A 21795-nucleotide genomic window follows, 5' to 3' on the forward strand; every position below is an offset into this window, starting at 1 on the left:
AGTTGTCTGTGACTGTAATGTCCAGAGAAACCTCTGGTACCTCAACATGCATTGGAAAACTCATAACACCTCTATCATCATGGGATTCCGACTAGCATGCTCACAGAAGCTAGAAAAACTGAAGTATCTGATAACACCATCAATAAAGATAGCATTTTATAGCAGAGCACTGCAAGGAAAATGTCCATTGGAAGGTTAAGGCATAAGTGGCAGATGAGGGTCCTAAACAGTCAGTTACTACTTAATGGTCAAGGGACACTCCACCAAAAACTAATGAATGTGTAATTCATTCATGTGGCAGGAAGCCCAGAACAGTCACATCTTGGTGAGTCCATGAATATCACTAAAATATTTGTTAAAACAATGTCCAGGATAGAACAACAACAATGTAGAAATGGTAGATCACTAATCACCACCTAAAGGAGGCACTGAATTGCAGGCAGGCACAACAAAAAAGAGTGCTAAAATATTTAAGCTTTCAAACAAAGTCCTTCTTCTGAAGCAGAAAACACACACACACTAAAAGCACAAATGACACATACATGGTCATTGTCTCCAGGCTCTGTGAGCTGTCTGTGATTGCACCTGATGTGAGCAGCAATCTGCTTCAATATTTTTGATTGTGCCTGTCTGCAATTCAGTGCCTCCTCTAACTGATGAGTAGCAATCTATCCTTTCCATATCACTGTTATTCCATGCCTCACTTCCTATTGCTTGATTCCGCCCAGTGACTTTCCTTCCATTCCACAGCCCAGTGGTTTCCCTTTGTTACCATTTTCTCTAGCTCATTATTGTACTCAGGGTCCACCCTCTTCTTTCTCTTCTTTCCTATGTTTTATTGTGACATTTGAAACAGCATGTGCTCTGATGAGAGCAGATTGCAGCTTACATCAGATGGAGTCATAGTCAGGCCACGGCACCTGGAGACAGTGGTCATGTGCTTGTGTGAATGTGTGTGTGTTTTCTACATCAGAAGGAGGACTTTGTCTAAAAGCCTAAATATTTTATCAGTCATTTAGTCATTTACATTGTACCTGCATGAGACTCAACAACTCCTCTATAAGGTGAGTAGCAATCTATCCTTTCCATAATGTTATTAAAATAGTTCTTAAATTTCACTTACCAATTACAAAATAGCAGTATGTGGGTCTAAATATCTATTTTGTCACTCTTTATTCCATAGGTTCTGATACAGGAAGAGAATGTTAAAGAAATGGAGTACAAAATCATTAATTACTTGCAGAAGCTTTGCATCTTTAAGCAACACATTCTAGTATCATTCATTTTAGATGGAAGAACAATAACCAGGTAACTAACTACATAACCTATGATTTAGAGTAAGTATGGCATGATTGAAATATTCATTGCACTCACACAAAGCCAGTCAGAAATGCAGTGCTATGAAGGAACACCCAGAAGCACATCAGACTATATACGTAGATAGCCACATAATTTTCACATACACAAACAAAGAGTTTCAATACAATAATTCAGTGATTTAAAAACTTTCTTCAACAAATAATTGCTTATGTGATGTCTGTTTAGTTCATTGAGAATTAATTGGAACTGAGTCAAGTGTCACTGAACCAAGCCTTTGCTTACCATTATTTGTCAGTGTGTGAGTGTGTGTCTGATGGGGAAAAGGGGAGGGATTTGAGAATTCATTCAGCATCAAGTTATTTCAAGTTTTTGATTAGTAGTGCTGGTCATGAAAACATTGAGGAAAACATTTAATGAACACAATCTGTTTATGACCAGACAGTGATCTGCTTATAAAAAATAATACTTGTAATATGCTGCAAATGGTACTTACATGAATGTCAAAAACATTTTCCTGTTGAAGATTTTATTATGTGCCTGTATTGAGTGTGAGGGGAAAGAACAAAATACCATGTTAAAATGTTTAGTAATAATAGAGAATCTGTCTAAAGATCAAGGAATGCTTTCACAACAGACTTTAGGCTCCACATATGCCATAACGAATTACCAGGACACATTGTATAACAGTCTCAGGTCATCTAATTCTACAGAAGATAATCAGCTTTCAACAATAGTATCCATATAATTTTTGCTTTTCTTGGAAAATAGGTCAGGAGAGGAGGAATAAGCTCCGACTACCCAAACTCCAAGTTTCATGGGGTGCAGTGACAAGTAGATGAGGTATTTTCCCTGGTAGTATAACAGTGCAAATAAGAGAAACTCATATTTTGTGCAGCTTGCAAGGGAACTATGGAGTTTAAGACTAATATTCAAAGGTAATGAATGAGTAAATGTTTTGCATAATCACCTCCAGTTGCCTTGTAAACTGAAAGATGTGCACAACAGTAAGTTCTGCTGCAATAAAAATTTCACAACTCACAAAAATACAACATTAAAAATAAAGAACATGACAATGGTCCTGTGGTAACTTCTGGGTTTTTTCATTCATTTATTTGAATATTGTGTTCTATATATTCCATCATGGAGGAGAGGCTTAAGGATGTGGAATGAGTTTAGTATTACAGTAACAAGCAGAAGCAGCCACTACAGACTACTACCTCTTCCTGTTGCTGAGATATGATTCCAACCTTGCAGAAGGACTACCTTTTAACACCATAATGTCTTAGTTTTCCTATAGAAACTTATGATCTATGCAATCTAAAGCCTTGGCAAGATCACAAAAATTTCAACACGGTAATTTATCTAATTAAGTTCTACTATATCTGTGTTCGTGAGATCATACATTGTTTTCTCTGTAGAGAAGCATTTACAGAACACAGACTGAGATGTTAGTGTCAGAAAATTGATTCTATATCCTGGTATAAATGACCTTCTCAGAAATTTTTAGAACATAGAAAGGGCCAAGATGGGTCTATAATTAATCACCACTTGTTTATTCCCATTTTTATAAATGGATATTACTGCTACATACACCATGTGATCAGAAGTGTCCGGACACCTGGCTGAAAATGACTTACAAGTTCATGGTGCCCTCCATCGGTAATGCTGGAATTCAATATGGTATTGGCCCACCCTTAGCCTTGATGACAGCTTCCAGTCTCACAGGCAAATGTTCAATCAGGTGCTGGAAGGTTTCTTGGAGAATGGCCGCCCATTCTTCACAGAATGCTGCACTGAGGAGAGGCATCGATGTCGATCAGTGAGGCCTGGCATGAAGTAGGCATTCCAAAACATCCCAAATGTGTTCTATAGGATTCAGGTCAGGACTCTGTGCAGGCCAGTCCATTCAAGGGATGTTATTGTAGTATAACCACTCTGCCACAGGCCCTGCATTATGAACGGGTGCTCGATCATGTTGAAAGATGCAGTCACCATCCCCAAATTGCTTAAAACATCAATGTAGGCCTGTTCCGTGATAGTGCCACACAAAACAATGAGGGGTGCAAGACCCCTCCATGAAAAACACAACCACACCATAAAACCACAGCCTCCGAATTTTGCTGGTGACACTACACATGCTGGCAGATGACATTCACTGGGCATTCACCATACTCACACGCTGCCATTGGACTGCCACATTGTGTACTGTTATTCGTCACTCCACACAACGTTTTTCCACTGTTAAATTGTTCAATGTTTATGCTCCTTACACCAAGCGAGGCGTTGTTTGGCATTTACCGGTGTGATGTGTGGATTATGAGCAGTCACTCAACCATGAAATCCAATTTCTCTCACCTCCCGCCTAACTGTCATAGTACTTGCAGTGGATCCTGATGCAGTTTGGAATTCCTGTGTGATGGTCTGAATAGATGTTTGCCTATTACACATTTCGACCCTCTTCAACTGTCAGTAGTCTCTGTCAGTCAACAGATGAGTTCGGCCTGTATGCTTTTGTGCTGTATCTGTCCCCTTCACGTTTCCACTTCACTATCATATCAGAAACAGTGGATGTAGGGATGTTTAGGAGTGTGGAAATCTTGCGTACAGATGTATGACACAAGTGACACCCAATCACCTGACCATGTTCGAAGTCCGTGAGTTCTGTGGAGTACCCCATTCTGCTTTCTCACGACGTCTAATGACAACTGAGGTCGCTGATATGGAGTACCTGTCAGTAGGTGGCAGCACAATGCACCTAATATGAGAAAAGTTATCGTTTTGGGGGTGTCTGGATTCTTGTGATCACATAATGTATTTCAGTACACATTGATGCATATTGACTGATAGTGATGGTAACTCAAAAGGAGCACCATCAAGAAAGCACAAGATTTTAGTACTTTGATTGACATACCACCATAACCAGAAGAGTTACTGTTTACAATAACCTAATGATTTCTGCAATCTCTTGAAAAGTTGATATGGCAAGGCTGATGTCTGCAGGTGGAATATGCAGTACCTGTTGAAGTAAATCTAATGGATTTGATTTCAGTAGCCAGTTCTTTTCTCCTTGTGTTTTCAGCTACTATTAGGAAGATTTACTTGATTTGAACTCGGTGTCATCTGTCTCACTGCTACTTTTTTCATAGACTTTAATATCATTTGTCTCAACAAATTTAGTCATTTCTGTCCTGTTAGTGCTCCTGACTGCCTTTACTTCATTCTTGAAATTTGAATTTTTTGTGCATAATGCATGATGAGTGGTCGTCCTGTGAATCAAATAAAGCTTTGAAGCATTATTGACAATAAGGTTGGTAGTTCCTGATGTTTACTCACTAATCAGTTAAAGTCTTTTGCCATTCAGAGATAGTGAATTTGGAGGCAACGAAGAGATGTGTGTATAAGATGTATCACCCAAGTCAACGTTCTAAGTACTCTAAAATCCATATGGGGTTTCAGTTCTTGAGTATAACATATTTCCTTATGAGATCATTGTCTCCAAATTATAGCACTGGTTGTTGTACCACAAGCATTTTACCCCCAATAAATAGTACCAATGCCTATTATGACACTTATTGATGTTGAACAACATCCACGCATAAAATATTTTTGTAGCACTACAGTCACATCCAGTTTGACTTGTTGTTCAAGCTTTCAAAAGGGATTGATATTGCTCTAGTCAGCTGCAAATAGAATGTAACAAATCTATACTAATAATAGTATACAAAGGGACAACTTTGTTTAATGTTCGCAGAATGAAATTTTCACTTTGTATCGAAGTGCACACTGATATGAAATTTTCTGGCAGATTAAAACTGTGAGCCAGACTGAAACTCGATCTCAGGATATTTGTCTTTCATAGGCAAGCGATCTTGCCCACAAAAGGCAAAGGTCCCAAGTTCGAGTTATAGTTTGGCAAACGCTTTTAATCTGCCAGAAAGTTTTGCTTAACACTGTTTCCAAAAATTTCAAAAAGTTCTTGAGTGATCTACTTTAAATTTTTACAAGATACTCTAGCAGATTATTTTAATAATTAGTTTTCTATTTTTCACTGTTAGAATGGAACAGTTACCCTATTTCTGTGAATTTGTTGAGGTAAATTTCAAATAAGTCCTATCTCATGTGAAAACTAGTTGGTTGTCTCTTTTACCAGCCAGTGAAAGGGTACTGGAAATGTATTCTGCTTTGAAATCTTAACTTTCTGTTTGAAAGCAAGCCACCAAAGGTTTTGTTTCAATTTTTTGAGAACAGCTTAAGTGAAGCCTGCTTATGGCATTTGCATTTGTTGATGTCTGTGTTCAATCTCGTGCTTGAACTGACTGAAATTTTATACTCTGTATGTAAGGTGTCTGAGGACTGATTAAATGATAAATTCATTTCCCTAAAGGTTAAACAGAAGCTGAAAATTGCAACACAAGAAAGCTTTGATAAAAAAGTTGAACTTTTTATGGAGGAAGCTATATTGCTGTATCAATTGTGCCATGAATATTTAAAATGATGGCTCTGGGTGTCTCTTAAGAAAGATGTTAACCTCAGTGATGTTGAAAAGAGCCCTTTGTATTTGAAAGACAAATGTAAAGCATTTGAAATCAAAGATGAAAAACTTTTTGACCAGTTCTGCAATTTTAGGCAATTTCTGAAACAGAATAGTAATGATCCTTTGCTCGATACTCGATACTGTTTCAATATGTCAGGGCACAATGCAGATGCAGAAAGAGTATTTTTTCTCATTACAACACAGTGGAGTGATGACAAGAATACATTGAATATTAAATTTGTTAAAGATATGTTGATGGGCCAGTATAATTTAAAAGCATTTTCAGGTGTATCTTTTTGCAGATATTTGCTAAGCAAGTCTACACTTCTACAGAAAATTGTATCTTCAGATAAGAACCAGTGAAAGTTAAGGAATGTATGTTGTGTCTGTTAATTAATTCATGTATTAAATTTGAATGTATGTTTCCATCTAACTTTTTACTAACTTTGTCCTCCTTTTTGAAGCTGTTTGTCCTCCTTTTTATTAGTCTGCATCTGGTCGCCCAATACTCTGATAAACATTAAAATGGACATGGGTTTTATATTTCTTTAAACAACAATGTATATGTTTGCTTTTAAAGCCAACAGTAAGAAAAAAAATGCTGTGCTGTGAAAATGTGCTCTTTAATTTTCTTCCACAAAGTCAGATTCAGCAGAAAACTATAGTAAACAGAAATCTATCTTCTCCATAATATTACTGTTATTCGCTCCTGGACTTTCCATTGTTTTTATATTAGGAAAGTCGTATTTATGGCTTATCGGATGATTGGCCAGTCGAATGCAATGAAACTAATTTTCAATCAGAGTGTTTTTACCCTGATGAACTGTATGTATAGCTTAAAAACAAAGATGATGTGACTTACCAAACGAAAGCACTGGCAGGTCGATAGACACACAAACAAGCACAAACATACACACAAAATTCAAGCTTTCGCAACCAACGGTTGCTTCACCAGGAAAGAGGGAAGGAGGGGGAAAGACAAAAGGATGTGGATTTTAAGGGAGAGGGTAAGGAGTCATTCCAATCCCGGGAGCGGAAAGACTTACCTTAGGGGGGAAAAAAGGACAGGTATACACTCGCACACACACCTATATCCATCCGCACATACACAGACACAAGCAGACATATGTATAGTTTGGAAGACAAGTCCATAGTCTTATCACACAGTATTCAAAAAATGAAAAATGATGTTTATTCTTAAGTGTTATAACATTTTTTTAAAAAAAAATCATTAAAAACAAAAACAAAAACAAAAAAACTTTTTCGTTCATATTCTATGTCATTTATTATAATTTCGAGTTTCATACATTCAAACTTTGCAAAGTCACAATGAGGAGCCAAAATTTAGTCCTGACACAGTTCCAGGGCTACACAAACTAGGAACTGTATCCAATTCCCATACATATTTAGTGGCTGGGGGGCATTTTTGGGTTCACTAATTGACATCTATAGTGGTTTTCTTAGTGTTAGCACAGAGTGTGGCAGTGTTCAATAATAACCCTATCAATTGTAACAGTACATCACAGTATGTATAATAATGCCTTCAGCTTCTTGTTCTTTGCTGTCACTTTGCAAACTTATCATCCACTTAAAGAATGATCTTCATTAGTCCCTAGTCCACTATGCATGTAAGCATACTCTCATAATGAGCAGTATGCTCAAGATCAATCCTCTTACATACAGATCTCCTTCATGAAGCTTTCCATGCATAGTATTGTTATTGTGTAAACCAATCACTGTTTATTTGTACATCAAATACAGAAACAGACACTGTTAGAGTTACAATGAAGTATGCAATCAGAATCAAGGGTACTCATGGGTCAGACTTCACTTCATCACTACTCACTGGGGCAATTGTAGACACTTCAGAACCAATCATAAATGTTTGCTAGGCAGCTAGGAAACTTTCAAAAGAACAAGCTATACATAGTGCCTCTCCTAACAACCCATCTGTCTGTCATAATGTCTAAGTGCATACATCTCTATCAGGAGCAAGATGAATTATGACATCCCTAATTAAAGTTTCTGCTTATGATAGGCTACAGCAATATGTAAATTTGTACTTCATGCTCACTCCTTGAAAATCCATGAAGTGTAGCTTTCAAAGTCTGATATTAGATAATGCAAAAATTCTTACTGAGCTGCAATGACTTGCATTTTTGTAGATAAATGTTTATGTCAATGGAGCATAAATGTCTCAAAAAGGTATTTCTGAGATTTTTCACAGTAGAATCAATTTGTGCACTATATAATACAGTTGAGGGTTGATGGATAGCAAAAATCCTACTGCTGTTTTGGGCACTGAATATCACTTGTCTGTAACTGTAATTGTACCAGTTTTTGGTAAACGTCCCAGCCATATTCAGCGTCATTAAATGGCTAGAAAGATAGAATAGTTGCAGGGATTACAGCCCATCATGATCCTAGCTGGAGAACTGTTGCAGAAATTCCTGATACTGATTAAGCTGCTGTTGTCAAAATTCGAATAATTTCATGTCCATGGTAGCTCTCCTATCCAATTTAATGGAGCCTCCTCATTGCCAATTTTGTAGTTCCCAATGTAGAGCACAAAAGTAATTTATTAACACTCACTGAACACACTGCAACACAGGATAAATTATACATAATTTATTAAAGTTACTGCTACTGTGAATTTTCCTGGATTATAAATGAAAACAATTGGAAGTGAGACCACTTGAATTATAGTGATGGAATCAACCCATAAGTGAAACTGAAATTAATCACTTAGCCAGATGAGACCACACTCCATTGAAATGGAATTCAATAGCAGTAGGCAGAACATTACTACACTCTGATCCCAAGCAGCCCCAGTCAGGACACAAACAGTCCAAATTATAACTGGTTTAGGGTAGAGTTATTTTCTGTACTTCAGTCAGCTGTGCAGAGGAGAGTATTAGTTGAACAGAAGTTAGAGTGAACTTGTGGTCACTTGGCTTTAAGTCAGCCAGGTGATGGCCTATGTGATTTTCTGGCTGTTAATGCTGTCTGTTTCTCACTCACAGCAACCTTGTAACATGTACATGTAATGAGGCATGTCGATAGTATGGCATCATCTAGCAACTACCAGCAGGGTTATGAGACAGATGATATCTGGAATAGCCTAAAACAGGTTCACAGCCAACAGTTCAAGTTTTTTATCTTATAAACGTTCATGTTGTGCAATTTTGAATAAGCAAGTCCAGAAGTAGAGCCTGCCTGGCTAGCCACGCAGTCTAACACCCTGCTTTCCAAGAGGGAAGGCATGCCGGTCCCCGGGGTGGATCCACCCGGTGGATTAGTGTCGAGGTCCGGTGTGCCGGCCAACCTGTGGATGGATTTTAAAGTGGTTTTCCATCTATCTCAGCAAATGTGGGCTGGTTCCCCTTATTCCGCCTCAATTGCAGTATGTCAGCAACTGCTGCACAAACACTATCTCTGCATAAGCGTACACAATAATTACTCTACCACACAAACATCTGGGGTTACACTCGTCTGGTATGAGACATTCCCAGAGGGGATCCACTGGGGCCAAACTGCACAATAACCCTGAGTTTGGTGTGGCGGTGGTAGGGTGGGTGAACTGCTGTGGCCTGTTGTGGGGTTGTGAATCACTGAGGGCTACGGCGGGCGAAGCCTCTCCATCGTTTCTTGGTCCCCCTTTTAATACACACAATACACACACCAGAAGAAGATATCAATGTCAAAGCACTAAATGTAACAGTTTGTGTATATGTCCCTGGGCTCCAGCTGGATATTTATTTCAAGTGTAATCAACACAGAACTAAAGCTAATCAAGAAGCTCAGTTCAGCATGTTTTGCTCGTAAAAGTACAGTATGTCTCATTTCATATTATTTATTTGTCACCGATCATTTTAAATGAAATAAGATTTATCAGCTGTACATAACAGTAGTATAGTCCAATCCAAGGATACAGCTAAAATCTTAAATACTTTTTTGTTTCTTTATACTAAGATCAACATTGCCCATAACAAATGAAAGTGTGTAGCCCCAATCATAAATACTGAAATCACATTACCCATATCACAGAACGCTTTTATGAGGGAACTTCAAAAAGTTAGTTACAGATCAATTAACTTTAATTGAATGCTTCACTTTACTTCAAGGTGACACAGATACATTACAATAGTTTTCGTGCTAGTGTCTGTAAACATTGGTCAGAACATTCCACCAGTCATTCAGCTCTTCAATGATAGAAACCTGCTCCATGGTCACAGAACCATTTGAGAACTAGTGTTGAATGCCATCATTGTTGTAAAATCTCTTTCCCTCCAAATGTTCTTTCGGCTTGCCAAAAGAATGGAATTCAAATGGTGTAAGGTTGGGACTTCCTGATCAGCATCACCAATAGATGTGTGTACTTGGTGAAATTATTGTCAATTTCACTATAGCTGGACAAAATTACATTTGGTTCATATACCAACAGAATTTCACTGTAAATCTGTGGGCAATTTCGACATTTTGCCCATACTGGCTTATGATTTTCAGATTTGGAGTATGCTTCCAGTTGCTGGGTCATTTGAATTGCAATCTGTGACACACCTATTGTCCTTAAGAGGAAATTTACTAAACATTTTGAACACCCTGTTCTTGCTTGCCTGCGCCTCATGATGTCAATGTTTGCGTTATGTCTGGTATTGTGCCTGTGAATTGCTTTTGTAGCAACATATTTTTTAATATCGTTCCTGATAAAAGAGCAGAAATAAAGATATAGATATTCACAATTGTTAGTATTCTAAGCCTGGTAGAAAGAGGGCCACAATGTTCCATAAATAAGCCTTTCACATAATATGGTAAATATATTTTTATTTTTAAAATGCAAGCCTGTTAGCTTATTTTCCATATTTTAACTCCCTTTTGACTTGTGGAATTACCTTCTGGAGCAGTGTAGTTAAAGTACATAAAGAAAGAACCACAGTCCACCATCTAAAAACTGATCCTGACCTTATAATCGTACCTGCTGATAAAGGCTCCATCACCATTGTTTTGAACCACAAGGATTACGTGGCAGGAGGACTCCATCAGCTGTCAGATACTTCCACCTACAAACCATGCCACAGTGATCCCATTCCAGTAATCCAGCAGGATCTCCAGTCAATACTCAAATCCTTAGGCCCATCCCAGAACCTCTCCCCAGAGCCCATCTCTCTACTTACCCCTACCACTCCCTGCACTCCCACCTTCTACATGCTCCCTAAAGTCCATAAACCCAACCACACAGGATGCCCCATTGTTGCCGGTTACTGTGCCCCCACTGAGAGAATCTCCATGCCCCCACTGAGAGAATCTCTGCTCTCGTAGACCAACACCTTCAACCCATGACCGGGAACCTATCCTCCTATATAAAAGATACCAACCACTTCCTCGACCGACTCTCCACAGTTCCTGTCCCTATACCACACGGTGCCCTGCTCATCACCATTGATACCACCTCCCTGTACACTAACATTCCTAATGCTCATGGCCTTACTGCTGTTGAACACTATCTTCCCAGATGCCCTATGGATTCCACACCAACAACCTCCTTTCTAGTCTCCATGACCAACTATATCCTCACCCACAATTACTTCTCCTTTGAAGGCATTACCTACAAAAAAATCCATGGTACGGCTATGGGCACCCACATGGCACCATCCTATGCTAACCTATTCATGGGCCATCTAGAGGAATCCTTCCTAAAAACCCAGAATCCTAAACCCCTCACCTGTTTCAGATTCATTAATGACATCTTTGCCATCTGGATTGAAGGTGTGGACACCTTATTCACATTCCTCCAGAACCTCAACAACTTCTCCCCCATTTGCTTCATCTGGCCCTACTCAACCCAACAAGCGACCTTCCTAGATGTTGACCATCACCTCAGAGATGGCTACATCAGTACCTCCATCCATATCAAACCTACTAACCACCAGCAATACCTCCACTTCGACAGCTTCCATACATTCCATACCAAGAAGTCCGTTCCATACAGCCTAGCCACCCGCAGTCGTCGCATCTGCAGTGACGAGCAGTCCCTCTCAAAATATACCGAGGGTCTCACTGAAGCCTTCACTGACCATAATTATCCTCCCATCCTTGTACAAAAACAAATCTCCCATTCCTTATCTTTCCAGTCTCCCACCACCTCCCAAAGTCCCACAGTCCGGCCACAGAGGATCATTCCCCTCGTAACTCAGTACCATCCGGGACTGGAGCAACTGAATTACATACTCCGCCAGGGTTTCGATTACCTCTCATCATGCCCTGAAATGAGAAATGTCCTGCCCACTATCCTTCCCACCGCTCTTACCAAGGTATTCCGCTGTCCACTGAACCTACACAATATACTCGTCCATCTTTACACAACCCCCAATCCCTTACCTCATGGCTCATACACCTGTAATAGACCTAGATGCAAGACCTGTCCCATACATCCTCCTACCACCACCCACTCCAGTCCGATCACTAACATCACCTATGCCATCAAAGGCAGGGCTACCTGTGAAACCAGTCATGTGATTTATGAGCTAAGCTGCAACCTCTGTGCTGCATTCTATATAGGCATGACAACCAACAAGCTGTCTGTCCGCATGAACAGCCACCGACAAACTGTGGCCAAGAAACAAGTGGACCACCTTGTTGCTGAACACGCTGCCAAACATGATATCCCTCATCTTAATGACTGCTTCACAGCCTGTGCCGTGTGGATCCTCCCCACCAACACCAGCTTTTCTGAATTGCGCAGGTGGGAACTGCCCCTGACCTCAACCTTCGTTAGTCACTGTCCTCACCCATCCAGCCCTCTCCCTGTTCCTATTCCAGCACTACACAGCCATCATTTGACCGCCACACCCACTCTTTTAATTTCTTTTATTTCTCTCCTTTCCGATACTCCCCCCCCCCCCCCCTCCCCCCATACCTTCTCTCCTGCCCTCCGTCTAAACTGCACCACTTGACTGTCCACCTTTCCCACCATACTATCCCTCCCACTCCCCACCCCAGCCTCCTCCTTACCCCCACCCAGTCGCCACTCCCATCATGCACTGGTGCTGCTGTTCGTAGTGTGGTCTCAGCTCTCTGATACTGCAGATGTGTGTGCAAGTTGCGTTTATGTGAGTGTGTGTGTGTGTGTGTGTGTGTGTGTGTGTGTGTGTGCATGTGTGTATGTGTGTCTACTGCTGACAAAGGCCTTAATGGCCGAAAGCTTTAATTGTGTGAATCTTTTTATTGTGCCCATCGCAACTCAGTATCTCTGCTATATGGTGAGTAGCAAGTTTCCTTCTCTGGTATTGTAAAGTACATAAATTATTTATTCAGCAGATGTGAGCTTTAAGAATACTGCATAAAGTAGATAACCACACATTTTACAGATGTCTCTTTAAAGATCTTGGAATTCTATATACTGCAGACAGGGGAGGGAAGGTGGGAGCTTCCCAATGGATTTACTCCTTAATGGTTTTTGTTGCTGAAAATAAAAACAGTTTCAGCTGAACAGTGATTTGTACAAAATGAAAATGTGTATATTGCATTTTTGGCTGGGAGTTCCCTTCTGGGAAGCTTGGCCCCATGGTGCAAGATTGTTTATTTGATGCCACTTGCATGTCAATGAGAATGAAATGATTAGGAGGACAACACACACACTCAGTCCCAGGTGGATAAAATCCCTTATGTGGCCAGGAATTGTACCCAGAGTGTCATGACTGAGAGTCAGCAAAGCTAACTGCTAGGCCAAGAGCTGCTGAATGGGATTTTCAGAATTGCAGTACAAGAAAAGAACAAATTTCCTGTAGAGTTTGCCTCATTGTTTAGGGTTCGGAGTGGAGTTTCATACTCCAGTGCAAATGCATTCAACAACTGCCCATTCATGGCAGCTACAAGGCAGCAGTGGGGTTCAGTGTATAAACAATAGCTTATTGTACACTGGTATATATCATTAAAAAATGTGGATAATTATTTTACAGTATTATGAGAAGTTAACTTGCTACTCACCATAAGGGGAGATGCTGAGTCACAGATTGCTACAACAAAAAGACTCTCAGAATTATAGCTTTCTGCCAGTAAGGTCTTCGTCAACAATAGACACACACACACACACACACACACACACACACACACACACACACACACACACACAAAGAGTAGTGGAAGAGGAGGAGGAGGAGTTCAGAAAGTTGGGTAGAGTGAATGAAAAGGAAATAGTGAACAATTGGAGAAATGGATAGAAGCCAAGGTTAGACGAGTGTCAGAATAACTAATACTGAGGTACCAATAGAAGATAAATGGAATCTACTTAACATAACTGAGGCAGCAGCAACGTTTGTCAAGCTAGTGGCATTTCTGATAATTTACTAGGTCAAATTTAACTAGCACAGGCACAAATCGTACTAAGCAGTATAGCAATAGTTTATTGTTAATGTAGTGTATAGTTTAAGAGCCTGTGAGATGCTTCTTTTTTATGTATACCTTCAGTTATCTCATATTTATGAAAGACCTCCTTCTTGGGGATCTGTGAAATATGATGAATGATTGAGTTAAAGAGCAAATGTACAACTTGGCTTGTTCACATTCCTGAGAGCGTTCCTTGAAGATGGGATTTATGGAAAAATGTGAATTATGAATCGATGCCATATAAGAGGAAAGAGGAAGCTGGAAAAAATGAAAAAAAATTAAGTTGACCAGTTATGTGAAGGGGGGAATAAAGATAAAAAATATACAGAGAGTCAGGATGGGGGTTGTTAGAAAAATGGGAAAAGTGAGTGAAAAGAAGTAGTGAGTGACTGGATAAATGATTGCAGGCTGAGGTTAGGTGAGTACAGGAAATGAAACACATGCTATGCAGCAAGTTTTCACTTAAAATTCCTTAGTTAGTAACATTGCAAGTAAGTATTTAATCACTAGGATGATAAACCATTACCATAATACCCAATACTGTCCTGCAAAGCATAGTTACTTCAGACTTTTGTTTTGCGTATTAATATTTGCAAAGCTAAAGACACCCAGTTATTGACCTTCCCACTTCTTTCCACCCACACTCATTTCTCTATCCTGATAAAAAATAGTTAAATAAATAAAAAAATATAGGTTGATACCTAATAGCCTTAAGAATATGATTTTGAGATTTTTAAAAACAAGTAACACTGGTCCAGATACGGTTTAGAATCCGGTACATTTCAGGGGATCAATACAAATGTTAAGGTTTGATTTGTGATAAGGGTGTTATTATTGCTGTTTACTCATGTAACTGTGTATTTAGAAGAAATGTGTTTTTTTTCTTTTTACTTGTTCACACATTTCTTAAGACTCTTTGTTAATTATGGTAACTATGGATCCATTATCTTCCATTTTCTGGCATTTTTGCAAATTTCTAAAATAATTTTGGAATCCAGATGCTTTTACTAATTCAGATAACTTCATTCATTGATTTTCAGTACTCAGTTTTCTGCTGTTAGAGATGCTGCTTTGAGATTAGGTGAATCAAGCCTCCATTTACATGTTCCACAATTAAATGTGAGTTTTAGTGTGACAATGGCAGTCAGTGCCTACTCCATTTGCAGAGGTATGTTAATAACTTTATAAAACGTGGGGCACTCAAAGCGTGGTGTATAAAATTTTCAATTTATAAACAATGTTATCAACCAAGTTAACTTTCATGTTTTTTAAATATTATCAGCTAAGCTAATTTCATTTAACTGAGTAAGTCTGACAGCACTATCAACAATGAAAAATCATTAATTTTAATGAGTGATTCTGAAAATGCAATAGACTCTTTCTGGTAAAGTTAGTTTTTTTACAAGTCTATGAAACTTACACTGTATATTATTTATATTAATCAGAATTCAAAGCCCTTTTCAGGCTTTCTGCATTCTCTACATTTTAATTCTTTTTCCCTAATGCTAACTGGTTGCCTGACAACTCTTATTACATGTGAATAAAGACAGACTGCTACTTGCCAAATGAAAGTATAGTAGGCTACAGGTATATTTGATACACTCGAACTTATTGCAGCTGCAATAAGAGAGCAGAAAAGTATTGTGTGCATCAAGTGCAAGAGTGTTCACCTTTATAGTTGTGTGAAAGGCAGTCTGAGCCAAAAATCTGAGTTATTAGAAGAGACAGGAATATTAAAGTGCAAATATGACTCACTGATGCACAACAATTTAAAGATGGCAGTTTTAAGACATAAACACAATTTGCAGATGGAACGAAAAGAGAGAGACTGTGGATGAAACAAGGACAAGTGTAATTACAATTGTGATAACTCCATACCATTTAGTAAAAGGTGTAAGAAATGTATAAACAAAGTGAAAAATTGCATTCTTCGTATGAAATGCAACACTGTACTTTACTAGCAGTGTTCAAAGATTGATTTCATTAAAAGAAGAGAGACAATTTATACTAGTATGGAAATGCATACAGTGCCACCCCTGAAATGCATGAACTATGAATTTTGTAACTGCTGTGTGTCAGGAAATATTCATCACTGGTGAAAAGACTAAGCAATGAAAATGTATTTCTGAACACAGAAATTCAACAGCTGAAAGAACAAATAATAAATATTCCACAGGAGGCTTGTAGAAACCCAGAACTATTTTGTGTTTGTGTGCAATGTCTACAAACAAGAAGTGCCATCGGTTAAGTTCTGAGTTGCACACAAACAGGAGGAAAAAACAAACCAAGACAAAAATAATTACAGTTCCTTGTGCAATGAAGAAAGCAGCAATGTATAACATTCAGATACAAGTGGAAAAGATGCTGCAAGTAGTGACAGTCCAAGAAGAGAGTAGAAAAACCCCAGAACAACTTAATTTCATTAACATATTCATTGACAGTTTTGAGAGAGGAATAGCTTAAAAATCTCAAGACACCAGACACCACAGGCCACCCAAAAACTCAAGTAACAGTGATGCCAAGAGCTAGGCTATGCCAGACAGTGACTACCCAGGACATTACGGGCCTCACAGGTGGTGTTAACAATTTCTGCCACTATGAAACAGCTGCAGCAGCATTGGCTCTGGAGAAGACGTTGAGCAAGTTAACACATATATGAGATCTGTCCAAAAAACTCTGGAACTTTGCCCACAAAATTTTTCTACACTTACCTTCCACTTATTGTGCATGATCTCCTTCAAAATACTCTCCTCCACGATTGATACACTGCTCCAAATGCAATTTCCACTTCTGGAAGCAGTATTGGTACATCTTGTGCTGGGAAGCACTGTCTGCGAGTTTTCCTTTACCTCATCTATCGTTACAAATCTTCATCTTTTCAACAGGGTTTTCCACTTTGAAAATAAGAAATGTTCACAGTGGCCAGGTCTGGTGAGTATGGAGGATGAGACAGCACAGGAATTTCATTTTTTGGTGCAATAGTCATGCACCAACAGCGAAGAACAAGCAAGTGAATTATCGTGATGCAATAGTCATGAATGTCTCACCACATTTCACGCTGTTTCCTTCTCACATTTTCTTGCAGACATCATAACTCATCCCAATAGTACCATTGACTGATAGTTTGTCGTTGTGATGTGGATTCATGATGAACTCCTTCAAAGTCAAAGAAAACTATCAACATGGCTTTGACATTTGACCTGACCTATGAGCTTCTTTTGGGTTTGGAGAAACTTCCCGACCCACTGTGAAGACTGTACCTTGGTCTCAACATCATAACTGTAGACCCATGTCTCATCACTAGATATGATTCACTTAAGGAACATTTCATTCCCATTTGCGCAATCCAAAAGCTCTTCGCAGATTGCGAGACAAAGGTCTTTCTGGTCTTGACTCTTGAGCCATGGGACGAACTGGGTGGCATTCCAAGATGCTGTGTCAGGATTTCATGATGTGATCCATCTGAAATGTTAAATTCTTCTGCAATCTCTCAGAAAGTCAGTCTTTGATTGGCATACACAATTACATTGTCGATCCTGACATAAGTGTTGCCAGTAGACGTCGAAGGGCATCCTGAACGAGGGTCATCTTAAACTTTCGTCTGGCCATTTTTAAACTATGTGAACCATTTGTAATACTGAGTATGGCTTAAGCACTCATCACTGTAGGCTTCCTGCATCATTTTTGTGAGACTGTAAAGGTTTTCTTGAGATTCAAGCAAAATTTAATGCAGGCGTGTTGGTCCTTTAACTTTGCCATCTCGAAATTCGCAAACTGTGTGACACGATGTTTTACTCAATACAGCACTGAATAATAACTAACAGACAAACAGCAATGAAAATTTTGGCAGTTACACATTAAATATGGGCATGTGCAGGGATGCCAACACACCATTGGTGCAAAATTACGAATGTTCTGGAATTTTTTGAACAGACCTCATATAAATTATCAAACTGTAAAAGAGTACGTGCCAGGAAGGGGGAATATAATTGTTACATCCCACTCCTGACACCAATTGTAAAAGAGTTCGTGGTTTGGGGATAGGGAGAGAAACTTCTGACATCAATGTTAATGTATAAAATGACAGGGAAGAGGGTTGTTAAATATGCCTCGTGGCGCAGGGTGCAGGAGATCAAGCGGTCAGGGTTTGATAGTGGGCATCCAGGGCTGCCGTTAACTGACAAAGCAGGAAATTAAGTACAATGAAGAGGATATATTTCAATATACGGAGTACAAAGGGCGCACCTAGAGTCAGACGTTAGCAGGTTTAGGCCAGTCTAGGAAGTCGAACAATTAATTAAAATGGGCAACAGAAGGTGAAGCGGTTCATGTTAACTTACATTGGTGGCCGGTCGTGAAAAGCAGAGCCAGAGGTTCTGCCTTCCAAAAAGATGTCTGTTCTGCTCGAGGTCTGTATTACAAGAGAGAAAAGCAAGTGTGCTCTGCACTGCCGGATGCTCCATCGTCCACACACGTGATCGGTATCCTGTGCAGGCTGTTGGCTAAAATCAAGGGTGTGAATTCGCTATCAGTTTCAGCAGAGGTCTCAGGGCATCTCGTGTCAGCAGCTTTAACTGGGTAGAACTGCCTCAGTTTTGAAAGACAAGTGACTTGTGCCACGTAGACACGGCATGAATTGGTCTGGGAGAAATCTTGTAAACATTCCACTGGGCCTTTGAAATAAATTTTTTTAAATTAATTCCCTAAAATATTCCTTCACTGGCTGCCATCCTGTACATTTCTTCCCCCTTCCAGAGAAGTGGTGACAAACATTGTTTACAAAAGGGCGTCGGTCACTCCCCAGAAAGAGGGTTTGCTGTGGTAGGGGCCTTAATACTATGGGAGGGATGTGTTGCAATTGTTTTCATTTTTTGTATGTATGTGAGATAGGACTTACATGCAGTCAATTTTATAAAATTTCATGACTTAAGAAAATAATAAAATATTATTTGTTCAAATTTTGTGCAGATACCCAATGTCTTCTGTAATAACTGAAATCATTAGTATAACAAAATACAATAGAAAATCCACAATTATAACAAAATATTTAAGTCTATGGTAATCGAAGTATTTGGGTAAAAACATAATAAATCAGCTTAATGCAGTCGTTAAAATCTGACTTGGGTAAGAACTGGGTGAAGTACATTTAAAAAGAGTGATAACAAACATAAAATTTTGCTATATCCTCCACATATTAGTTACGGGTAATAGTTGCACAAAGTTTCACAGGCTACAAAATATTAACACATTCCACTAGAATGGAGGGTGCAGTTAGCAAGCTGAAGAGATGATGTTCCATAAATCATATGAAAATCTTTAACCACATTAACTCATGCTAAAATGCAAAGTACAAGGCCTTTCCTTATACTGGCAAAACACTGGAATTAAGGATGAAATCAGGGGACCATCATATGGCATAAAATAAGCTTGTAAAACAAAGTTACAGGCATGGAGAACACACAGGCAAAACTCTACAAAAGGTAATTAAAAGGTGTGTTCATAGTGAAAAGACAACTAGAAATATTCTTATCCTATTCATAAAAATTCATATGAAAAGGTTCACATCTAGAATGTGGTTCTGTGTGACATTAGCACACGCACTGTGTGTAAACAAACTTTGACTGACAGGAGAAGAGCACGTGGCTTGTCCGGCGGGGGGAAGTGTGACATCGACAAACTTTAATGGCCATTCTCTCTAGCAGGGTGATGGAGAGGGTATCGTCTGAGGCGTAACACACATCTTGCAGGAGGGGAAAGAGTGGAGAGGTAAGTGCAAGGGACGAGAAAGGGTGAGAGAGGTGAAGGGGAAGTGGCAGTGGCAGTGGCACTTTCAGCATGCGGCACAGGTGGCGGCGTGTACCGGCAGTATAATGCAAAGTATGTGTAAAAACAGAGAAAGACAACGCTGGCTAACAGACGGTCAAACACCGGTAATGATCCTCACAGAGTGATACCAAATTTGTACACGAAGAGATCCTAACTGTTATAGGACAAAACCAAATGCATGGCGGTATAGTAAAAACATTTAAGGAGGCTCAGTTAAGATCATTAGTACAATACTTGCATTAATTCTTAAACAGATAATGGACAACAGGGCGCATTTCAGTGTTGATTTTCAGCAAATACAAAATTCAGAAAACGCTGAAGTAACAGGGTGAGCTACGAAAAAAAGGGCGCAAACTACTGCGACATTGTACAACAACATTTTTATTAATTTGTGTGGAAGTCTCTTGCTACCTAAATTTTCAGCAAAATAGCGTATTACTGCGCTTGGGCGATGATGTCACATTATTTGTGCTAAACATCAACAAACTAGTGCTTATTTCAGCAGGAGCTTCAATCTTGTAACATCATGGGTGTGTTTGTGTGAATAAACAAACTGGTGTCTCTCATTTCCTAAACACACGTTGCGGCACTGTATCCAAATGGTAGCAGTGTCAAATTCTGTGCCCGCTCATAACATCCTCACTTCGTCAATAAATTACTTTGTAAGAAGTAGGGTGAATAATAGTGAAACTTGTGTCCGTCTGGGTGAACTCTCTATCTCGCTTACTACTCTACAGAGAGAGGGTAGTGCACTTCTTCTCAACTTCAGGGACACATTCAACTCTTTTCTATTGAGTAGATAACTCAGGTGCTTCATTTAGCAAGGATTTCCACAAAAATGCATATCGTAGTAGGCATGCTAATGGTTTACAGAAGGTGGTACTATACTTCGGAGGAGGCTCAGAAGTGCAAAGCACCACCAAGCTAAATGGCGGTTCACGGGAAGACACCCCCATAACGGCCAGCTTTGTTATGGCAATGCATTTCCATTTCGCATTCCATCAGCTGATGTTCACTTGCTTCTAAACTCCACTTGGAATTATAGTCTGATTAGCGGGCATGAGAGTGAAAAACTCACAATCATTTTTAATCTTAGGCAGCTTGAAAGAAAATAGGGAAATAAATGATTCTAAAAGGACAGTAGACTTAGCTCATCTGCAAAGCAGTGGAACAGTGGAGTATTAGTTGCAAAAGTTAGATGAAAATTTCAAGTATCACACTCTATTGAACAAGAAAAGATAAATAGAATGGACAACGCAAGGAGGGGCTCCACATTCTAGGTTTGACAACAAAACAAAATGTTCAATGATGTAGGCTTGTAAAAAGTAGTGTTGTAGAAAAACTTTAGTAGGGTAAACTTGATGCATTCTTTCAAAAGGCAAAACAGAATCATTGTCAATAAAGGAGATCTAAAAGTGAAATACAGTACAATATAAAAATTCTAGAACAAAGCTGAATATAATGCAAATAGCTTAATATCATCAAATAACAAATAGTTATACAGTAGTTGGGAGAGGGTACCTTCAAACACTTAATATTCTCCGTACATGGTCACTCAAAACTTATACAATAAATGGCTTATTAATCAAATGAAGATTGGACTTAATTTATGACAGGCAAGACGAAGAATAGGGAGAGAAGTTGTAGTATTTGGGGCCATGACTGGCTTATCGCAAGGCGACAGTTGTGCCAGTTCATGTGTTTGCGCCATGCGGTCTCTGCTTATAGTA

General features: G+C 39.2%; 1 protein-coding gene across 1 annotated transcript in view; it reads left to right on the forward strand.

Annotated features, from left to right (window-relative positions):
* Positions 1-21795, forward strand: part of LOC124615705 — a 128453-nt gene that overhangs the window by 28651 nt on the left and 78007 nt on the right. Inside the window, exons 6-7 of the mRNA XM_047143748.1 lie at positions 1184-1308; positions 15280-15407. Coding sequence (XP_046999704.1) covers positions 1184-1308; positions 15280-15407 — 253 coding nt within the window. The remainder of the gene's footprint in view (positions 1-1183; positions 1309-15279; positions 15408-21795) is intronic.

The sequence above is a fragment of the Schistocerca americana genome, chromosome 5, assembly GCF_021461395.2.
Source record: "Schistocerca americana isolate TAMUIC-IGC-003095 chromosome 5, iqSchAmer2.1, whole genome shotgun sequence".
Taxonomy (NCBI): Eukaryota; Metazoa; Arthropoda; class Insecta; order Orthoptera; family Acrididae; genus Schistocerca; species Schistocerca americana.